Here is a 22,448-nt window from a genome sequence, read left to right as displayed (position 1 = left end):
ATATGTACTCACTTTACTCCTTCTCTGTAACTTGTATGTTTGTATGTGTGATGTTGATACCTATGGTTGTCTCTGTACATTGTTTACTACAGTGCCAGTATGTCTGTTGTGTATCTGATGGTGTATTGCTCTGTCTGCATGCGTCTCCCCGTTATGAGCCTCTGCGCAAATGCCTTCTACAAACCAGTTGGCTTTATCAATCCATGTCTTTAGGCAGGAGGACGTTGAATAAAAATAAGAGCGAAGTGTTAATCGTGGCCATGGAGGGAACACTTTCCACAATGAGTTATACTTCATTTATGAGCCTATGTTTTAGGTAACACTCTACCATCTTAGGCATCAGCTGTGTGCTCTCATTTCTCGTGACAGCTTGTGCCTTAAGCCGGTGAGTGCTTTGTGCACATCTAAGTTATTGATTTTTGTTGATTCTTCTGCCCTCTGGGGGCAGTATGACGCTCACTTACATTTTGTCTGTTTTTCGTGCAGATGGAGTCCCCTGCCTCCACTCCTCCTGTGCTGCCATTGCACCTGCTGGTGCCCGTGGTCAACTCTGACATCTCATCCCCTTGTGAGCAGATCATGGTGCGCACACGCTCGGTGGGGGTGAACACCTGTGACGTGGCATTGGCGACTGAACCTGAATGCTTGGGTCCCTGCGAGCCTGGAACTAGTGTGAATCTAGAAGGAATTGTCTGGCAAGAAACCGAAGATGGTAAGAAAATGTTCTGCTTCTGCATCCTCCATGAACCAGACATCGTTTAAGTAACTCCACCTCTGGGTTCTGGTTTAATAGACCAGATAGTGAAACCACATACAGTATACACTCTTGTAGGTTGTTAACATTTTTACGTAGTGCACCATCTACATTTTTCAACACTCCTTTGGCACAGGTTGGTGTTTCAAAGCTTGGTATCTACAAGGCCATATAGTAATTGCTCTTGTGGGGCTGACCCTCTGCTTCATCTTGTGTCTTTGCATAGTCCTATTTTAATTGTGCAAACTGATCCTGATCGCGTTTGTCCCCATCATTTCTGGAGGTTCCTTTGATGGTCAAAAGTTACTCTTCTTCTCCATGTGCGACCTGTAATCCTTATTCCTATGGTCATGTCTGTTGGCACTGGTCTTCCAACTTCGCTTAGCTTATACAAGTAGGTGGAGACAAAAGATGCGGACATGACACTTTATTTTTGGAATGTGGTGTGGAGTATTTGTTAGGTGTACACATTGATGACGGTACTCTGATGGAGACTGGATGTAGTTTCTTATCTTGTGATCTAGTTTTAGAGGTACCTTAAGACTGGCCTAGTGACATTGCTAGTCATGGTTATCAAGAGTTGTGGCAAGCTGCTATATTTTTGTCAATCACAAGGGCTAATGCCACGCACATTCCCTCACCCAGCCACACATCATTCTTTGTACTAAATGTGTCACATTTGTATGTTGCAAACATACGCAAAAGCGTTAAAGTGAAATTGTATCATGTACTTTTATCAAAATGGTCTCTTGGTGCTTCAGTTGTCCTAAAAAGTTTTAATATTTTTTTTTTAGGGGGTGCGGGTTTTATGTACAGACTTTCTGTGCAAGATATTAAGTTAGCATTTAGAGAAAGAGCAGAGGATTTGCTGTGGTTTGACGCTCTGGGCTTTTCAGAAGAAGCACTAGCCCATATGAGCATTTATCAGTGAGGAAAAGAACCTTGTAATCTCTTTTGCATTGGCAGCTAACATAAGCTTCTTAGATTTGACTACACTAGCAAAGTGAGGCACAAAGCAGGTAAGCCTTTCTGCTTGATTTTGAAGATTTGTAATTAAAGATTTATATCTTCCTATGTAAAGGGCATTGCAGTAGCCTAGACTCTAACAATTCACTGCAGAGATTACTGCTTTCCTGCCCTCTAACATACGAAGTGGAAGGAGCTGGCCCACACTGCCATACTGAACTGGGTGTCCATATTAATATAGGAGTCTGTTTTGAACCCCAGACTTAACATTCTTACTATCGGCAACATTCACTAGGCCAAAACCATGAAAACCAAGAGGAAGGATTTCTGCCAACATTGAGGACTTTTTTCCTCAATGTTCCTTAAGCCAGTTATTATCCTACCTAGCTTAAGGATCAGTTAGTAGCCAACCAGTTTTTGACTTTACTTGAGCAATTATTTAAAGTTTTCAGGTTGGATTGATGTTCATTCTGTCTAAAAACCGAGTATTGTCAGCAAAAGTGTAAAAGCAGGTCCTATTGAGTTCCGCGAGTGGCTGTACATACATTTTGAATACATATGGTGAAAGGACAGAAACTGTTGTGATTTTGTTGTGATTTTGTGAGTGGAGGTGTAGGGGTCCTAGGAGAATCATCAGGAAGGATGTAAACTAGTGCAGAACTTTGCTGACAGTCTATTGGAGAGAAATATTTTAGCGGCAGTTTTGTGTATTGTATTGTGAAACGTCATGGTACAATAATGAGCCAGCCATCAAAGCTTTTTTCTCGTTGCTTAGAAATTTGCATACCTTAATTCAGTGCTTTTGATTATCTATTTTGTAATTTTTATAGTTTAAAATTCTTTCAAATAAGTCAGAATGTCTGGTTTAATGTAAGTGATTTCATAGCTCCAAATCCTATGTGGCAGAACACACCATAGGCAGACGTCTTTGTGCACCTTCACCAGGACTCATCTGATAGAAAACACTCTCCCTAAGATGATGCCTGCTCTGCTTTGTTTCGTAGGTAGCGCGATCTCGCTGGGCAGTAGTCGCACGCTTTGCATGACATCGATCCTGTTACATAGATAATTGCACTTTTACCAATGCGTTTCACTGCGAGCTAACTTCTGTTTCCTTTTGTGTGTTTGCTTCGTGGCCGTCGACTCGCTTATTTGAAACTGTTTATCTTTTCATTTTCAGTTTATGTGGAAAGAAAAGTCCGGTTAGGAGTTTACAACGCTAATAGCTCTAACTCCAGCAAACGCGAGGCCCATTGCATTGCAAATGCTTGTTATAATCTGTATCCTATCCGATAATGACAAGCTCAGATGTGTCCATTGTTGAAAATCTTTGTTTGGTCAGTTTTAGGATTCCAGTTATCCTCAGGCATATCCTTAAGACCACTAGTAAGGAAAATCCCTAAATATTTTATTTTTGAATATAACTATTTAAAAGAGAGACTGTCAATATTAGTTGTAGTAGTAACAGGGTAGTGGTAGAGCTTCACACTTAGTCCAGTTAATTTTATAACCAGAAAAGTTTGAAAAAAATATCTAATTGAGAAATCAAAGCATTTGCAGATGATTTTGGGCAAGAGAGGGTCAAAAGTATGTAATCTGCATAGTAAAAAGCTCTTACTTTCCAGTGGTGGTATTGATGCCTTTTATTTCAGCAATAAAACTTATGGCAACAGCTAAAGGTTCTAAAGCCAACTGAAATAATAATAGAGTAGGTGGGGAGGGGGACAACCTTGTCTAGTGCCACAATGAATATTAAATTATGAGGATGTGAATCCACCACAAGACAGATGTAGTGGGTAAATGATACAGACCACTTGTTAATGTAAGAACATCCTTACCAAAACCCTTCCTATTCATTGTACAGTATAAATGGCCCCATTCTTCTCTGTCGAATAATTTTTCAGCATCCAATGAAAAGAGAGCATTGCAAGTCGTTTTTGTCCGATAAGTCTTGTCACGGGGCATAATGCTTTCTTTTCCAATGAACATGATCCTCAACTCCATGTTTAGATTGTTTTCTTCTGAAGTCTGGTCTGGTCATGTTCTTTTGGAGCTCTGGTCCAAGACCGTCATAGGTCTCTTTGGTTCAGGACAACCTCTCAACCTGTTGGTATTGTTTTCGATTGCATTATTCTTTGTCCCCTGGCGTTCTGACGTAGAAGTAACACTATATAAGATAATTTTTCAATTGAGGCCCTTAGTGCTGCACCCTTAGGGTGGCTATTTTCCCCATTCTATGTCTTGGAGAATGAAAGACTCGTAGAACGGATGCCATTCCGTTTCTGTCCGAAATGTCACTTCAAATTCCCTCAGACCGATCATCATCAGGTCTGTAACCTCTGCCTGTCGCTGGAACATCGAGAAGAATACTGTGAGGCTTGGTAGTAGTTACAGTCGAAGAAGATTTTGTGAGACCGAAGAGCTGGTCTCTGAGAAATGCAAAGACAACAACTGGAGGAAATGCCTGACTTTTTCGGTATCTAAGACATCGTGTTGGACACGGAGCAGGAGATTCAAGAGGCATCAGCTGCTAAAGAGGCATTTTCGGTTCAAGATTCAGATTCAAAGACGGAAATGACTCTGGAAATGCAGATGCAGTGAGTAAACAATCCTCTGCGCCACCTAAAAGACTGACTTCGGAAGCAGAAGTAATCAAGTCACCGCCACTGCTTTATAGCCATGACAGGCACCGAAAAGCTGGTTTGGATGACCGCCCAGGCTCGGCACGGAAACATAAATCAAAAAGCACCACTTCCATCCCTAGCCGCGTGTCTTCGGCACCAAAACCCTCAACATCACATTTGGTGTCCACTACTTCAACAAAAAGACTGTCTGCATCGGCAATGACAACTTTGGCATCGAGAAATCAAACTCGGTTTAGCACTGAAAAACTGATCTGAAAACTTTTTCGGAACCAAAAACACCGCTGGAGCGAATTCTTCACAAGATGGAGCAACAGCTCCAAGCCAAACAGTCTCCACTATGCATCCAGCCTCATACTGGAAGAGTACTGGTTATGTCTTCTATTTCCTCTCCTAAGCGACCGCTCACTTGAGGAGGCTTTAGACCCACCTGAGCCTCCAATTAAACAAAGTAGTGGACAAGGAGTTAGAGGAGACTCAAACGACTCTTCTCCCATCTTCTCCTCCAGTTACCCCTTCACTGCCACCCTTTCTCCATAATACTGTACAGGGGACCCATTAGTTATAGCTCCTCAAGGGTCACCGCTCTTATCTCACAATATTCAGGACACTGGTGATGACTTGTCACATTTGCCTGAGAACATAAACCCGTAGTCTCCAGTATGATGTTGATGCCTACATCAATACTGACATAGAGATCTACTCATTTAGAACTTCAACACCGGAGGACACTACATCTTTTCAGGAGTTAGTAGGGAGGGCTTCTACATATGACCAGGTACCCCTCAACAAAGATCCTATAGAGGATGATTTCTTATTTGAGACGCTAACTGCCAGTCATAGATCCACACAATATCTCCCTATGCTTTAGGAAATGCTCAGACATGCAGATCACATTTTTCAGGATACAGCTAGAGCTTGTGTTATTACTCCCTAGAGTGGAGACTGGATCTCTCTCAGATCCAATATACATTATTAAATTCCAGCAGACTCTTTGGTTGTCTCCAGTGCTAGGGAGAGAGCCAACTCACAAGCTTCTCAGGATGCACCACCTCCTGACAAGGAGAGTGAGCTTATTGACTCATCTGGTCAGCGTGTTGCTGCTCAAACTGCAAATCATTGGCATATATTGCCAATATGCAGGGTCTTCTAGCTAGATAAGATTATGCACTGTGACAAAATAGAGCAGTTACTCCAATCCCTTGCAGAGAAACATAGGAAAAAGAGGGAAGAAATTGTTAATGAGAGACCGCTAATTTAAAATAATGCCATTCACTATGCATTAGACTCGGCTGATACGGCAGCCAACGGTACTAATACCAGTATTTTAATACGCCAGCATGCATGGCTGTGTTTTTCAGGGCTTGAACAAGAGGTGCAGCAGACAACCTTAAATGTCCCATTTGACAAATAACATCTCTTCAGTAGATCAGACGTTGGAAAAGATGAGAAAGGACAATGAAGTGGCTAAGTCTTTGGGAGCGCTTTCGCTTCCTCCTTCTTGTGGTACGTTTCGTAAAACTCAGTATAAACTGACAGAGGATTTTACAGAGTATCCTATAGGGTAAAACACCTTCCCCTTGAGCCTCTGCCACTGTCTCCAAACAGTGACTGTACAGCTTTCCAACAATTACTTCACACCTGTGGGAGGGCACCTTCAGTTCTTCTTACAAAATTGGCAACAAATTACATCAGATAAATGGTTGTTGGATATTACCCAACATGGTTATTGCCTGGAGGTCAGTTCCACACTTCCAAACATACCACCTTGTCGTCACACATTTCCACAGGATCACATAGTTCCTCTCCAACAAGAAGTACAGTCTTTGCTTCTCAAAGGGGCAATAGAACCAGTTCCTATTCAACAGCAAGAAACTAGAGTGTACTCCCTTTTACTTTCTCATACCCAAAAAGGATGGCTCACTTAGACCCATTCTAGATCTCAGACACTTAAACCATTACATCTTATCAGAACATTTTGATATGGTCACACTACAGGATGTACTACCTCTTATACAACAAGGCGACTTTCTATCAACACTAGATCTAAAGGACACCTACTGCCATATCCCTCTACATCTAGTGCATCGCAAATACCTCAGTTTTGTCATTTAAGGACAAAATTGTCAGTTCAAGGTGCTTCCATTTGGGGTCATCACAGCACCAAGAGTTTACAAAGTGCCTGGCAGTGTTAGCAGCTCACCTACACAGGCAAAATATTCATGCGTATCCATACTTAGTTGACTGGCTGATCAAAGCCACCTCTCTTCACCAATGTCTCAACCACATTCAAGCCACAATAGAACAGCTTCATCAGTTAGGATTCACAATCAATTTCCAGAAGTCCCATCTCACCCCACTATAGGTACAGCCTTACCTGGGGGCTATAATAAATACACATCTGGGAACAGCTTAGCCAAATGCAGCAAGTATACAAAACGTTCAAACATAGCTTATTCACTTTTGCCCCAATCAACGGGTCACAGTCGGCTCAATCATGAATTTTCTTGGAATTATGGCCTCTTGCATTGTAATCCTGCTACATTCACGCCTTCACATGTGTCCGTTGCTGGAATGCCTGTCACCCCAGTGGTCTCAAGCAAAGGGTCATTTGGAGGATCTGGCGCTGGCAAAAACCGCACCTTTCGCTCTCTGCAGTGGTGGAACAAAGCCAATCTTTCCAAAAGACGGCCGTTTATAGATCCGGTTTCACAAGTCATTCTGACAGTCGATGCGTTGCAGTTGGGAGTCTCCAAAACCTTACGATACAATGTCTTTGGGATCATGTACACAGACTTTTGCACATTAATCATCTGGAGCTGATAGCAGGTCATTTAGCACTAAAAGCCTTTGTCACATATCTAAAAATCAAAGTAGTTCTCATCTACACAGCCAAAATGACAGCTATGTTTTATCTTCAGCAACGTGGGAGGAGGGCACACTCACTACAGTTGTCTCGCCTTACAAAGCCAATTTGGCAATAGGCCATTCGTCACAACATTTACCTGTATGTGGAACACCTACCACGGTCACAACAATTGTGCCAACCTTCTCAGCAGGAGACACTAACAAGTCCATGAATGGCAACTCCAACGCAGAGTCCTCCAACCCTACTTCCAAAATTGGGGTGTTGTAGACATAGATCTATTTTCAACAAAAGAAAACGCAAAATGCCCAAACTTCACCTCCAGGTTTTCACACCCTCAGTCTGAAAGCAATGCTCTATGAATGAACCAGTAAGGGTTATTTGCCTACACTTCTCCACCTCTCCCTCTTCTTCCATATGTAGTTTGAAAACTCAGGAAAACCTCTCTCACAGTGATACTTGTGGCCCCCACATGGGCAAGACAACAATGGATCACCACGCTCCTGGATCTGTCAGTAGTACTATCGCTTAGGCTCTCATTATTTTAATGAGACTACTGGATTTGGGCAGTGGAATCACTTGCACTGTGGGAACTGTGTGAAACCCACTAGAGGTGACACCTGTTGGCCTAATCTGAATTTTACTCCGGCCAACTAGCAGTGCCTCATCTCTACTCAACAGCAGGGATGATTGGGCAGCCGAGCGCATGACACAATTGACTCCTTAGGAAAATTGTGGTCACTCAAATCTAATCCATTTCTCTCATTTACATTAGTCTCACGTATACAAGGACAATCATAGGCAGTAGTACATACAACCTTCTGGACCCAACACTAGTTGGCGAAAGTATGCAGAGTATGTGAATCTACAGCACTAAATGACACAAACAAATGCTTACTAAGTAAGTAACATTTTCCTTCTAAAGCATAATGTGGTAGCACACTGTCATTTATAGACAGTAAATATCCCAAAAATGACCTGAAACCTTCTCACTAACTTACAGCTTTACTGATAAAACTACACAGTGTATTAACAATAATCTGTGAAAATTAGGTTTAAAAAAACATATCCTTTGTGCATCACCAGGATAAGTGTTCTGATTTGTTTTCATCCCAATAAAATATTTTTTTCATTACACAAGTATAAAAAATAGGCTCTCACAAATACTGAAGTATATTTTGAAGTGTTTGTACAGTTGGCTTAGTTATTTCAATCTTGTGTGTTAGGAAAAACCTGACATCCCACAGCCTTTCATTTCAGTCATTGTACATCAAGTCAGAGAGTTCACCTTACAAAATCCTGGAACTCTTCAGTCAGAAGGAAAAGTAATTGTAAGAAGACAAACGGACTTTTGACCGGTCTCTGAACACAGAGCAAATGTGACAAGATAAGAACAGGATTTAACTACGCCTTTATTGTTCCTTTACTTTCAGACTTAGCAGGCAGTTCTCACATGTGACTGGAACACAGTCACACACTACTTTCAAATAAACCAATCCCCACGTGGTTGGTAACATTCAATGTTTCTTGTGTTGGCATTAAAATAAACACAAAATCCCATATATAGTGGAAAACAAAATGTAATTCACAATTCAATTGCGGATGTATTTGACCCATGGTATCCTGCAGGTTGTAAAGTTTTTTTTCAGCGGCTTCTTCATACAGGAGCACAGTTTGATGTCATCAGAGTCCCTATAGCTAACAGTATTCATATTGATTCCTTAGGTGGCTTCTCTCCTATGACTAGGTGGAGCAGGAATAGGCCCAGATTAGACAATTAGAATACATTTATTAGCCAAGTGCTTTCTTGGTATCTGAAGCGCAGGCTGGTGTGACACTAGCTTGCAGTAACAGCACAGATCACCCCATGATATACATACACCCAAGTTCTACGTAGAAACGAGATGCCGGTGTGGACACGGCTCGACGCCGAGACAGCGGCACCGAAACAGATCGACGCCGAGAGGGTTCGGCCCCGAAAAGGCAAAAAGTCACCTCGGAGCCGAAAAAACACGCAGACAAAGTTTCAATGCCGAAACAAACTGCAAGCGACCCAGCTTCAGGCTCTTATACTGAAGAGCACTCGCTAACCTCCCAAATGCAGAAGCATAGGTTTGAGGAAGAGCTACAAGCAACTGATGTGGACCATACACAAAAGCGTATCTTCATTCAGCAGGGGACAGGAAAAATAAGCACCCTTCCCCCCCATTAGGAGAAAGAGGAGGTTGGAGTTCCAGACGGAACAAACACCACAACCAAAAGTGGTGAAAAGAGTTACACCACCACCCTCTCCTCCGCCCGTGATTAACGTTTCACCAGCACAAACTCCATCACACTCCCCAGCTCACACCACCATGAGCCAGGGTGACCAAGATCAGGACGCATGGGACCTATACGACGCCCCAGTGTCAGATAACAGCCCGGAGGCATACCCTACAAAGCCATCTCCACCAGAAGACAGCACCGCGTACTCTCAGGTGGTTGCTAGAGCAGCACAATATCACAATGTAAGCCTCCACTCAGAACAGGTCGAGGATGATTTCTTGTTCAACACACTCTCCTCCACCCACAGCTCATACCAAAGCCTGCCTATGCTCCCTGGTATGCTCCGGCACGCAAAAGACATATTTAAGGAGCCGGTCAAAAGTAGGGCAATCACACCAAGGGTGGAAAAAAAGTATAAGCCGCCTCCTACGGACCCGGTTTTCATCACTACACAGCTGCCACCAGACTCTGTTGTTGTAGGAGCAGCTAGGAAAAGGGCCAACTCCCACACATCTGGAGATGCACCACCCCCAGATAAAGAAAGCCGCAAGTTCGATGCAGCTGGTAAGAGAGTCGCAGCACAAGCTGCAAACCAGTGGCGCATCGCGAACTCCCAGGCACTACTTGCGCGCTATGACAGAGCCCACTGGGACGAGATGCAACATCTCATTGAACATCTGCCCAAGGACTTACAAAATAGGGCAAAGCAAGTGGTCGAGGAAGGACAGACCATTTCCAACAACCAGATCCGCTCCTCCATGGACGCTGCAGATACAGCTGCACGGACAATTAATACATCTGTAACTATCAGAAGGCATGCATGGCTCCGAACGTCTGGATTTAAACCAGAGATTCAACAGGCAGTTCTTAATATGCCTTTTAATGAAAAAGAACTGTTCGGTCCAGAAGTGGACACAGCGATTGAGAAACTCAAAAAAGATACGGACACTGCCAAAGCCATGGGCGCACTCTACTCCCCGCAGAGCAGAGGGAATTACAGCACATTTCGTAAAACGCCCTTTCGAGGGGGGTTTCGAGGTCAAAACACACAAGCCAGCACCTCACAAGCCACACCGTCCAGTTACCAGGGACAGTATAGAGGAGGTTTTCGGGGGCAATATAGAGGAGGGCAATTCCCTAGAAATAGAGGAAGATTTCAAAGCCCCTACTACTAAACAGTGACTCACAGGTCACTCACCCCCTCCACACAACACCAGTGGGGGGAAGAATAGGTCATTATTACAAAGCATGGGAGGAAATCACTACAGACACTTGGGTTCTAGCAATTATCCAACATGGTTATTGCATAGAATTTCTACAATTCCCTCCAAACATACCACCAAAAGCACAAAATTTAACAACACACCATTCCAATCTCCTGGAGATAGAAGTGCAGGCACTATTGCAAAAGAATGCAATCGAATTAGTGCCAAACACACAAATAAACACAGGAGTTTACTCACTGTACTTTCTGATACCAAAGAAGGACAAAACACTGAGACCAATCCTAGACCTCAGAGTAGTGAACACTTTCATCAAATCAGACCACTTCCACATGGTCACACTACAAGAAGTATTGCCATTGCTAAAACTGCAGGACTACATGGCAACTTTAGACCTCAAGGATGCTTATTTCCATATACCAATACACCCATCGCACAGGAAATACCTAAGGTTTGTATTCAAAGGAATACATTACCAATTCAAGGTACTGCCTTTCGGATTAACAACCGCACCAAGAGTCTTTACCAAATGTCTAGCGGTAGTCGCAGCACACATAAGAAGGCAGCAGATACATGTGTTCCCATATCTAGACGACTGGCTAATCAAGGCCCATTCGTTAATAGAGTGCTCAAATCACACAAATCATATCATACAAACCCTCTTCAAACTAGGGTTCACCGTCAATTTCACAAAATCCAAAATTCTGCCACGCAAGGTACAACAATACCTGGGAGCCATAATAGACACATCAAAAGGAGTAGCCACTCCAAGTCCACAAAGAATTCAAAATTGCAACACCATCATACAACGCATGTATCCAACACAAAAGATACAAGCAAAGATGGTATTACAACTCCTAGGCATGATGTCATCATGCATAGCCATTGTCCCAAACGCAAAACTGCACATGAGGCCCTTACAACAATGCCTAGCATCACAGTGGTCTCAAGCACAGGGTCACCTTCTAGATCTGGTGTTAATAGACCGCCAAACTTACCTCTCGCTTCTGTGGTGGAACAACATAAATTTAAACAAGGGGCGGCCTTTCCAAGACCCAGTGCCACAATACGTAATAACAACAGATGCTTCCATGACAGGGTGGGGAGCACACCTCGATCAACACAGCATACAAGGACAATGGAACGTACATCAAACAAAACTGCATATCAATCACCTAGAACTTCTAGCAGTTTTTCAAGCACTAAAAGCTTTCCAACCAATAATAGTTCACAAATACATTCTCGTCAAAACAGACAACATGACAACAATGTATTATCTAAACAAGCAGGGGGGGATGCACTCCACGCAGTTAAGCCTGCTAGCACAAAAAATTTGGCATTGGGCAATTCACAACCAAATTCGCCTAATTGCACAGTTTATACCAGGGATACAAAATCAACTCGCAGACAATCTCTCTCGAGATCACCAACAGGTCCACGAATGGGAAATTCACCCCCAAACTCTGAACACTTATTTCAAACTCTGGGGAACACCTCAGATAGACTTGTTTGCGACAAGGGAGAACGCAAAATGCCAAAACTTCGCATCCAGATACCCACACAAACAATCCCAAGGCAATGCCCTATGGATGAACTGGTCAGGGATATTTGCTTACGCTTTTCCTCCTCTCCCTCTCCTTCCTTACCTGGTAAACAAACTCAGTCAAAGCAAACTCAAACTCATATTGATAGCACCAACTTGGGCAAGGCAACCCTGGTACACAACGCTGCTAGACCTATCAGTGGTACCCTGCATCAAATTGCCCAACAGGCCAGATCTGTTGACACAGCACAACCAAAAGATCAGACACCCAGATCCAGCATCGCTGAATCTAGCAATCTGGCTCCTGAAATCCTAGAATTCGGGCACTTACAACTTACCCAAGAATGTATGGAAGTCATAAAACAAGCAAGAAGGCCATCCACCAGGCACTGCTATGCAAGTAAATGGAAGAGGTTTGTTTGCTACTGCCATATTAATCAAATACAACCATTACACACAACTCCAGAACATGTAGTGGGTTACTTGCTTCACTTACAAAAATCTAACCTAGCTTTCTCTTCCATTAAGATTCACCTTGCAGCAATATCTGCATACCTGCAAACTACCTATTCAACTTCCCTATATAAAATACCAGTCATTAAAGCATTCATGGAGGGCCTTAGGAGAATTATACCACCAAGAACACTACCTGTTCCTTCATGGAACCTAAATGTTGTCCTAACTAGACTTATGGGTCCACCTTTTGAACCCATGCACTCCTGCGACATACAGTTCCTAACCTGGAAGGTGGCATTTCTCATCGCCATTACTTCCCTAAGAAGAGTCAGCGAGATTCAGGCGTTTACTATACAGGAACCTTTTATACAACTACACAAAAATAAAGTCGTCCTAAGGACCAATCCTAAATTTTTGCCAAAGGTTATTTCACCGTTCCATCTAAATCAAACAGTGGAACTTCCAGTGTTCTTTCCACAGCCAGATACCGTAGCTGAAAGGGCACTACATACATTAGATGTCAAGAGAGCATTAATGTATTACATTGACAGAACAAAAAACATCAGAAAGACTAAACAACTCTTTATTGCATTTCAAAAACCTCACGCAGGAAACCCAATTTCAAAACAAGGTATAGCCAGATGGATAGTTAAATGCATCCAAATCTGCTACCTTAAAGCTAAACGACAGCTGCCCATTACACCAAGGGCACACTCAACCAGAAAGAAAGGTGCTACCATGGCCTTTCTAGGAAACATCCCAATGCAAGAAATATGTAAGGCAGCCACATGGTCTACGCCTCACACATTCACCAAGCACTACTGTGTAGACGTGTTATCCGCACAACAAGCCACAGTAGGTCAAGCCGTATTAAGGACATTATTTCAGACTACTTCCACTCCTACAGGCTGATCCACCGCTTTTGGGGAAATAACTGCTTACTAGTCTATGCAGAACATGCGTATCTACAGCGACAGATGCCATCGAACTGAAAATGTCACTTACCCAGTGTACATCTGTTCGTGGCATCAGTCGCAGTAGATTCGCATGTGCCCACCCGCCTCCCCGGGAGCCTGTAGCAGTTTGGAAGTTACCTTCAATTATTTATATATGTATCATCTCAACCTTAAATAGGTGCATACTTAGTCACTCCATTGCATGGGCACTATTACTACAATTCAACTCCTACCTCACCCTCTGCGGGGGAAAAACAATCGAAGATGGAGTCGACGCCCATGCGCAATGGAGACAAAAGGAGGAGTCACTCGGTCCCGTGACTCGAAAGACTTCTTCGAAGAAAAACAACTTGTAACACTCCGGCCCAACACCAGATGGCGAGCTATTGCAGAACATGCGAATCTACTGCGACTGATGCCACGAACAGATGTACACTGGGTAAGTGACATTTTCATTTTCCTTCACAAGAATATTAAATGTAATTGGGTAGTCAGAGGTGACAAGTGTGACCTGTTAACTACTCTGGATACTTTCACTCCTTAAATAACTGTTTATTCATCTTGAGGAAGTTGTCGTAAAGACATTGGAAAGGCCAGTGGTTCTCACACAGGCTTTGCCAATGCTGGTTTGCCCTGTGAGCTAAATATGTTGCATTTTTCATTTCCTCTTCATGAAGAGATGTAACTGTTTTCATTTCTCATTTTGTGTTTGTTTGTTCCAAAAGTTGACTACCAAGTCGTGTGAGGTGTGTGGTCTCAGGCCCTCATGCATTTGATTGGGAAAGTGATACAAAGGCTGTACATTGCTGAACATCCAAAGTAACCACTCTCACCCTATGTCAAGGGCACAGACCCGTTCCTGCTCTTGAGGCACAGTACGTAACAGGTTCTCTTCCCAGTCATCTGGTAAGTCGAAGCAAAAATACAAAGCAGCAAAGTGGGACTCACTCCTATCCTGGTACTCTCTACCTAAAGAGAAGTTCAGAGGGTATCAAGGTGCCATTATGTCTTCCTCCTGAGCTCTGATTGAGGATCCTGATGCTTCCTGAGACCTTTAAGGAGGCCTTTGTCCATATTTATGCCACTCTTCTGGTTCCTTCTGGTGCACCTTTGGCCCCAAGGACCATCCGGTCGGGTTACTGCTGACGGATCTATCCTCTGCACCATATCAGTTCCTGGAATATGCTTTGGGTTCCCTACATACGTTCTTGCTTCAAAACTTATGCTGGTCGTAGTGCTGCCAGAGATGGATCCCCTGGCGACTCCATTGTCTGACCCCTGAGAAAAATGTGGCTTAACTGACTGAGGTTGCTCTCCAATGTATTTGGTACCTGTACTGTCTGATTCTGACAAAACCATTCCCTCTACCACTGAGCTGTGCTTAGTTGTTCCAGCAGTTTTTCAGATCCCTCTCTGACCCGCATTTGCTGCTTTTTGGAGATGACAATGGAGATGGTGAGGATGATTTACCCCCACTTTATTATGATGATGACAGATCACATATGGATATAAAAGAAGCCAGTGGGCTTGATACTGATACAGGGTTGATTTCCACCATTGGGCCATCAACGAAAGAGTGTTCTGCCTTCTCTGAAGTCATTAGACCTGTTGCTGAGGTCCTGGATTCACAACTTCCTTCTGTTGAGGTTAAAGCAACTGTATTTACTGACCTTAATCAGCTTGGGCAATCTTCTGAACGCTTGCCACTGTTCAATAAAGCCCTACCTGAAAGCCTTATGAGAACTTGGTATAACCTTGCTGTTGCCCACCACTGAGCAGTCAGACAGCCAGGTGCCACAGACCGGCACCCATCAGCCCTGATAATCTTATTTAGCATCCTTAACCTGATAGTGTCTCAAGCTTTCACCAACAAGGTGAATCCTGATCGGTCCTACCCTCTTCCCCCCTCCAAACATTGTTGTCGTTAGTCAATGCCAGTTACTTACTAGGCCGCTATACGCATGCCCTCTGGGTCATGGCCAGTGAGATGTTGACGCAGTCCAAGAAGAGGGAGGAGTTCAGGGCCTTCTTGTCTCAAACCATCCTGGATTGTCCGAATGCAGGGAAATATTTAAATTGGGCTAACCTAAATACTACTAATTGTCTGCCCCAGTGTGGTGCCCCATTGCCTCACATGGATGAGATCCACAATCTTTTCTGGAGCTTTACAGGCATCTCTCATAGATATGCCTTGTGATTGATTTGTGCTTTTTGGCAAAATCAATACTTCTGCTCTTGAGCGCCTCAAAGAAAGCTGGACCACAGTGTGCACGACCCCTGCCAGACAGTCTCGTCAGTTTCCATTCTGGGACTACTCCAAAGATTTGGTATATAGACTATGCCATGCCTTTGCACTCCTGCTGTGGTCACCTAGAACATTTCATGTCCAGGAACATGGATCAGGCAGACAATGGTCAGGTCAGCAGGGACACCAATCTTCTTGGTTTCCTTCCTCTGCATAATTAGCCTTCAAGCCGTTCTAGTTTTTCCTTAGAATGCACAACCACCCTATGCAAGGCAGGATTCGTCATTTTTTCCTCAGGGTGGGAGTCCATCACTTCCTTATCATGCAGCAGAACAATGTCCTATTTCTTTACAACCCACTACAGCTTCAGCATGTCATAGGGGCTGTCAGAGGCGCACCTATTAATTTTACTGAAAGAGGTGCAATCTCTACTGTCCGAAAGTACCATTGAGAGGGACAGCTTATTGCTCCAGCTATTGCCTCATTCTGAAAAAGGATGAGGGCCTTTGTCCAATTTTTATTCTTCACCCTCTGAATGCCTTCCTACGGAAGGATAAAGTTAAAATGCTCACACTGGCTCAAAATGTGACTGCCCTGGATCAGGATGGATGGATGCAAGGTTGCCTTGGACCTGTAGAACACGCATCTTCATATACCCGTTGTGCAATCTCACAGCAGTAACCTTTGGTTCTGTGTCTGCCAGGACCATTTTCATTTTGCCTTTCTCCTCTTCGACCTCAACAGGAGCCTTCTGGTGTTCACGAAAATGATAACAGTGTTTGTAGCCCATCTTCTGAGGTTGGCGATTCTAGCTTTTCCCCACCTCTGTGCTTCCTCTTAAAGCCGACCTCTCCGCAGTCAGTCATACATCACCCCCAGACAGCACCAAACCGGACATCTTTAGGGTTCTCAGTCAATGAGCCGATGTCACACTTGACTCTTTTGGAAAGGCTTTACTTTATAGGACCTGTTCAAGACACAGTGCAGCTCAAGGCCGTTTGTCTGATGCAACGAGTCCAGGACATTTGGGATAGGACCCTGCTGTTTTAGCATCTGTCCTGGATTCCATTTGGAGTAGCTTTGAGGCTTTTTTGGTCTACTGACCTCATGCATTTTGCCTGTTCACTTTGCTAGGTGGCTTGTGCAGGCTTTGCAGAGTGATCTTTAATCTCAGTGAGCCGAGCACCAAGAGAACCTGATGGACGCCATCCAAGTTTCTTTGAGGGATGCTCAAATTCTGCATTGGTGACTGCTTGACTGCAACCAGACCAGCCCAGCACCTTCCCCACTCAAAGTTGCTGGGAGGCTATCTGGCATAGGTAGAGATCACAGAACATTAATCTCTGTTGGAAATCCGGCTCCAGATAAATCTATTGAAGCTACATACCATCATTCTGACATTGATAGCCTTCCTGTTGTCCATCAAGGGAAGGCGGATACAGGCTCTCAAGGGCACCAGCTTCCTCCTTGTGGTACTGCAACACCAGGGCAGAGAGGGGTCCTGTGTAAAGAGGCTCTGAGCCCTTGGAGTTGGCTGGAACATCAGGGCATCTCCCTGAGCATGAAAGAACTGACTGGATATTTAAACACCACGGCAAACAAGAATCACCCAGCGACTCCTAGTAAATCATGAAGAGTGGATACACGCTAGGGTGGAGCAGGGGGCATCTTCTTAAAATGGTACTACATGTTTCCTTGACCTGTAAATTAAATGCTACTAGTGAGCCAGCAACACTGATTGTGCCACCCACTTAAGTGTCCTTTTAAACATGTCTGTGAGTGCAGTTTTTAACTGCCATTTTGACTTAACAAACCTTTTGCCAGGCCTAAGGCGTCTTTTTAATGCACACCCCTGGAGTAGGCCCTACATAGCAAAGAAGCCAGGGTGCAGTTTATCTAAAAAGTTGAACTTGCCCTGGTAGTGAAAAACTCTTAAATTCGTTTTTCACTACTGCAAGGCCTACCTCTCCCATAGGATAACACTTTAGGTTTAACACATTTAATAAGTGATGACTTTCAATTGGGAGCATGTAGGAATGTTGAGTTTTATTGATTTTTGCCCTTAATGACCATTGGAGTTCTGCAATTAAATCGAAAGCATAATTTTCTCAAGCTATGCTAGGTAACTACTTCAGCTAGCCCTCTGTATGTGAAAATGTCTGCATTTACTCCTACAAATTTTAGAATTAATTGGAATCTTCTTGTTATTCTGGAGACACGTAGGTTGGTACTTAGAGTAAAAATAGCTATCTAAACTAGTGAATCTTGTAGTTTCTCAAACCTGTTTCCTGCCATTGATTGGCCTGCCATCTCCACAAAGTCTGTGACTTCTGTATAGATGGACAGAAAAGGAAGATGCTGGCAGGAGTTTCTAGTTCGGAATCTTGTGCACACAGAGAGGAATGCACTTGCACCAAAGGTTCATTGTCCTTCACACAGTGTAAACAGGAAGGCAGTGAGCGGGGCTGTACAACTAGAGGTACAAATGTTGCTGGGTTGAGAAACGGGCTCACACTGCCTGTACCTGTGCAGCCTCTTAATTTATACAGGTGATTCTTACACACTGCATGTCCTTGTAACCTGCATTTAAAGTCCAGGTACACTACCTGCGTCTTTGCCGCAACTGGTCTTTGCATGTGTGATAAGCCTACCTGACGTGAGTCTCTGTATTGTATTATATTTGCATGTGTATACCGCTTATTATGCCTTCGCATCCTCTGTGTTTGTGCTGTTTAATAATGCAGGTTTAAAAATGCTCTTGCTCATCTGCATCTGATCTGGTGTCATAACATAGATCTTTTCAGCCTAACTCTTGAAAATGTTTCTTTATGGCTATGATACCTCACTGAAAATGTCTATTGGATTTAAGTGACACAATGCACATGTCCATTATTTTTTCTGCATACTGTATCTGTTTCACAAACCGAAGTTCCGACAAACGTGCATGGGTGCCACTTCATCTTTTTCTGTAACGGATGGGCACTCCTAGCGGTGCATCGGCACCACACTCCTGGAGTCAAAACTGTTAATTGTATTTCAAATAACTAGGCTAAAGCCTTCTGCCCCTTGAAATTAGAATGACCTATAGGAGTAGTGTTCAGGAAATATCTCTAAATGTTTTATCCTACAAAGGAAAGGGGGGGGGGAAGTGTAGTCCGAATGGACAAGGCACTGGAAGGAGTCATGCCTGATAATTCATTACCAGCAGCCTATGTGGCCACCCATTTTATGGTCTGCTAGAAGCTGCTCATGCATGCTTTTTTCTGCATCCAGTCATGGGAGAATGCACGTATAACATCTGCTATCAAAGAAAGCGACGGTTCCTTTCTTTGATGTACCAATTTTATTCCAGTGACTTGTTGGAAAAACACTAGCTTGGTTTTAAGAATGGGGACTAGTCTTACAGTGAGGCACGGGCTGTTGTAGAGTACATATGATCTTTTGCAGTCATATGCTCTTTTGTGTTAAATACGAAAGACTGTGTTAGACGTGGCCCTTTGTGTTGGGTCATCCCCAAACGTTTTGCTTTCGCCCTCCTGTTTTCTAAGTGTGTTTTTGTTGGCTTTTAGGACTCTAGGTACTTTGCCACTGCTAACTAGTGCTAAAATGCTTGTGCTCTATCCTTAAAACATGATAAAATTGGCTTACACTCAAATGTCCTATTTAATTTGCTTGTAGGTCCCTAGTAAAATGGTACTACGTTTGTCCAAGGCCTGTATTTTAAGTGCTACTAGTGAGCCTGCAACACTGATTGTTCCACCCACTTAAGTCCCATTTTAAACATGTCTCAAGCCTGTGAGTGCAGTTTTAACTGACATTTCGAACTGGCAACAAACCTTTTGCCAGGCCTAAGACTTTTTTTTTTTTTGTAATAGATGTCACCCGTAGGGTAGGCCCTACATAGCAAAGAGGGCAGGGTGTAGTTTATTTAAAAAGTTGGACATACCCTGGTAGTGAAAAACTTTACATTAGTTTTCAACTATTGCAAGGCCTACCTCTTCCATAGGATAACATTTTGGGTTCCTTAACACATTTAATAAGTGATGATTTTCAATTGGGAGTAAGTAGGAATGTTGAGTTTGGCGCACTGATTTTTGCCCTTAATGATCATTGGAGTTTTGCTATTAAATAGAGTGCATCATTTTCTCAAGCTATGCTAGGTAAATACCTGAGCACTCTCATAAATGTCTTGTAGCTAGTCCTTAGCGACCCCAGACAAGCTGGGGTCAGTACAGGGAGGAAGGGGCTGCATGGTATCTGACATCTCATGGGGTTGAAAACCTCTAGAAACTTCCTCCACTTCCAAAATTGACACTAGGGAACCATTCAGTGCAATTCTGGACCTATGAACTCTATCGGGAAACACTACTGTGGTGCTGAAAGGACTGCCACTCTGTTGGACTGCCGCCCTTGTAGGACGGCTACCCTGCTGCCCACTTGCCTGGGTAAGAAGGACTGGACCTTAATCTCTAAACCCAGGACCCCAGAGTTGACTCTAGGGGCCAGTTGGCTGGCCTGCAGCACAAAAAGATGATGGACGTATTGCTGAACGTTGACCATCATTCACCTCCCCCCCCACCCCCAGTCACAGATCTGGGTTTAAGCCATTGTTATTTTGATTGCCATGCCATACCAGTTTAGACCTAGCCATATGCAAATCAGTCTTGACCCTGTTCTCCTTGTCTAGCCCGAACTGCCAGGCCAGGTCCTCCCTGGACTGGAAAACAAGCATCCTGGGACTGGTTTCGGGGTATCACCCCTCATCAGCCAGGTTAGCTTGAAACCAGTGGCGTAGCGAGCCCGAAACCTACGTCTGGGTATACCCTTCTCACTTAGGGTGAAAATGCAACACAAAAAAGATGATGGATGGGATGCTGAACATTGTAAAACTTTCACCCCGAATCACAGATCTGGGTTGGCTGTTCTCCTGATAAGACGCCTCACTGACATAACGGTCCTCCAACAACCTTGAACCCAGCACCTGGACTCTGCCATCTCTGATTCTTACCCTGCCAAATGGTGCCTCCCCAGTTCTGGACCCTTGGAAGTGGGCCTAAAGGTGCTCTGCCAGCCCATCTATACATCCAGCAGAACAGGCGCATTTCCTCTCCCACGTAGCGCAGCCCCGAGGAGAACAAATACATCACTTATACTGTGTGACCTTTCCCGGCGTAAGGAATTTGTGTCATATAAGCATTATCAGAACTGCCACTGTGCAACCCATCCCTGTTGCGTGCCCTCGAGGTGCAGGCTTCTCATCAACTACATTGTTGGCAATAATGCAGGGCTCTATGCATCTCACGCCCCGTAGCTTCTTATGAACCATCCGGTGCAAGATGCATCCTTCATTCAGGACTTCGCATCGCAAGCCCCTCATCGACAGCCTCCTTCATGATGACGCAAGACCTCACATCGCAGCCTTTCAACTCCTCAGATCCGATGCTGTGAGACCCATTTTTGACCCAGACTTCCCATCGCATTGGCTGCGTGGTGCACCCTTGACGTGGGACCTACAACTCTTCACAGTCAGGATTTAAGGTACTCTTATTGAGCAGGCCCAATCTGGTCCCTGTAGTTGGGCTATTATTTTCACTGAAGACTATAAAATTGCAAATTTATCTTTGATTCTACTAATTGTTTTTTTGTTGTTTCGGTCTTGATCCAATTATTAAAATGTGTTTTATTTTCGTAAATTGGTGTGGGATTTCTTGTCTGGTCACTTTATTACTGTATAGAGTGCTGATAAACTCTTTACACATTGCCTCTAACTTAAGCCTCACTGCTCTGTTTCAAGCTACAAGAGGGTTGAGTACAGGCTAATTTAGGGTTTGCTTGTGCCTCACTCTGACAAGGATTCTGGTTCCTGCTAAGAATGGTTTCACCTCCTTCAACCAGTAACCCAATTTCTTACAGATTCTTAATGTTGAAAGACAGCAAAGTGCCCTTTTATTTGGAATCATTTGTGTCTCCTCACTTTTTTGACTCAGATGGTGGTAAGTATAATTCATCCAAAATGGCATCCACGATAAAATGGTGTCTGATAGAAGTAGCAGCGAAAGGTGCTTTGGTATACCAGACTTAGTAGTAAAATTGGGAAATTATCGTAGATTTGCTAAAAGAGAGCATAGTGGAAAGTAATATAAAATGTATTTTGTGAGGCTGAGGGTTGCTTTGAGCTTCATTGCTGGGGCAGGAATAAAAGGTGTCATAATCTCCCTCTGCCGTGCCAAAGTTTGTAGAGTAACAGTATGGCTGTTGGTTACAGTCATATTTGTTTTGGTTGGAGCATTTACACTTTATGTTGAAAGATTTAATGTTCTATTTAAAACCTAGCTGTGTTTAGTTTCAAGTTTACATTGTCAGCTTCTTTGAGCGCAAGGAGCCGTCAAAGTTCATTTGAGCATCTGTAAGATTATTTTAGGCGTGCAAAACTGTACAGGCGCTCTTTCTTACCCTTATGGTTTGCTAAGGAGTGAGGAAGTTTTACTATTCACTTAATTGTGAAACTTTTTTATTGATTATACAGGAGATT

General features: G+C 43.6%; 1 protein-coding gene across 5 annotated transcripts in view; it reads left to right on the top strand.

Moving 5' to 3' along the window:
• The window catches only part of ZNF609 (zinc finger protein 609), a 624,349-nt gene that overhangs the window by 298,684 nt on the left and 303,217 nt on the right, over positions 1–22,448 (top strand). For all 5 annotated transcript variants that reach the window (XM_069222296.1, XM_069222300.1, XM_069222297.1 and 2 more), the window contains exon 3: positions 487–712. In XM_069222296.1, coding sequence (XP_069078397.1) covers positions 487–712 — 226 coding nt within the window. The remainder of the gene's footprint in view (positions 1–486; positions 713–22,448) is intronic.

This window comes from Pleurodeles waltl, chromosome 3_1, assembly GCF_031143425.1.
Source record: "Pleurodeles waltl isolate 20211129_DDA chromosome 3_1, aPleWal1.hap1.20221129, whole genome shotgun sequence".
In the NCBI taxonomy this organism is placed as follows: Eukaryota; Metazoa; Chordata; class Amphibia; order Caudata; family Salamandridae; genus Pleurodeles; species Pleurodeles waltl.
This window is presented reverse-complemented; position numbering and strand designations above follow the sequence as displayed.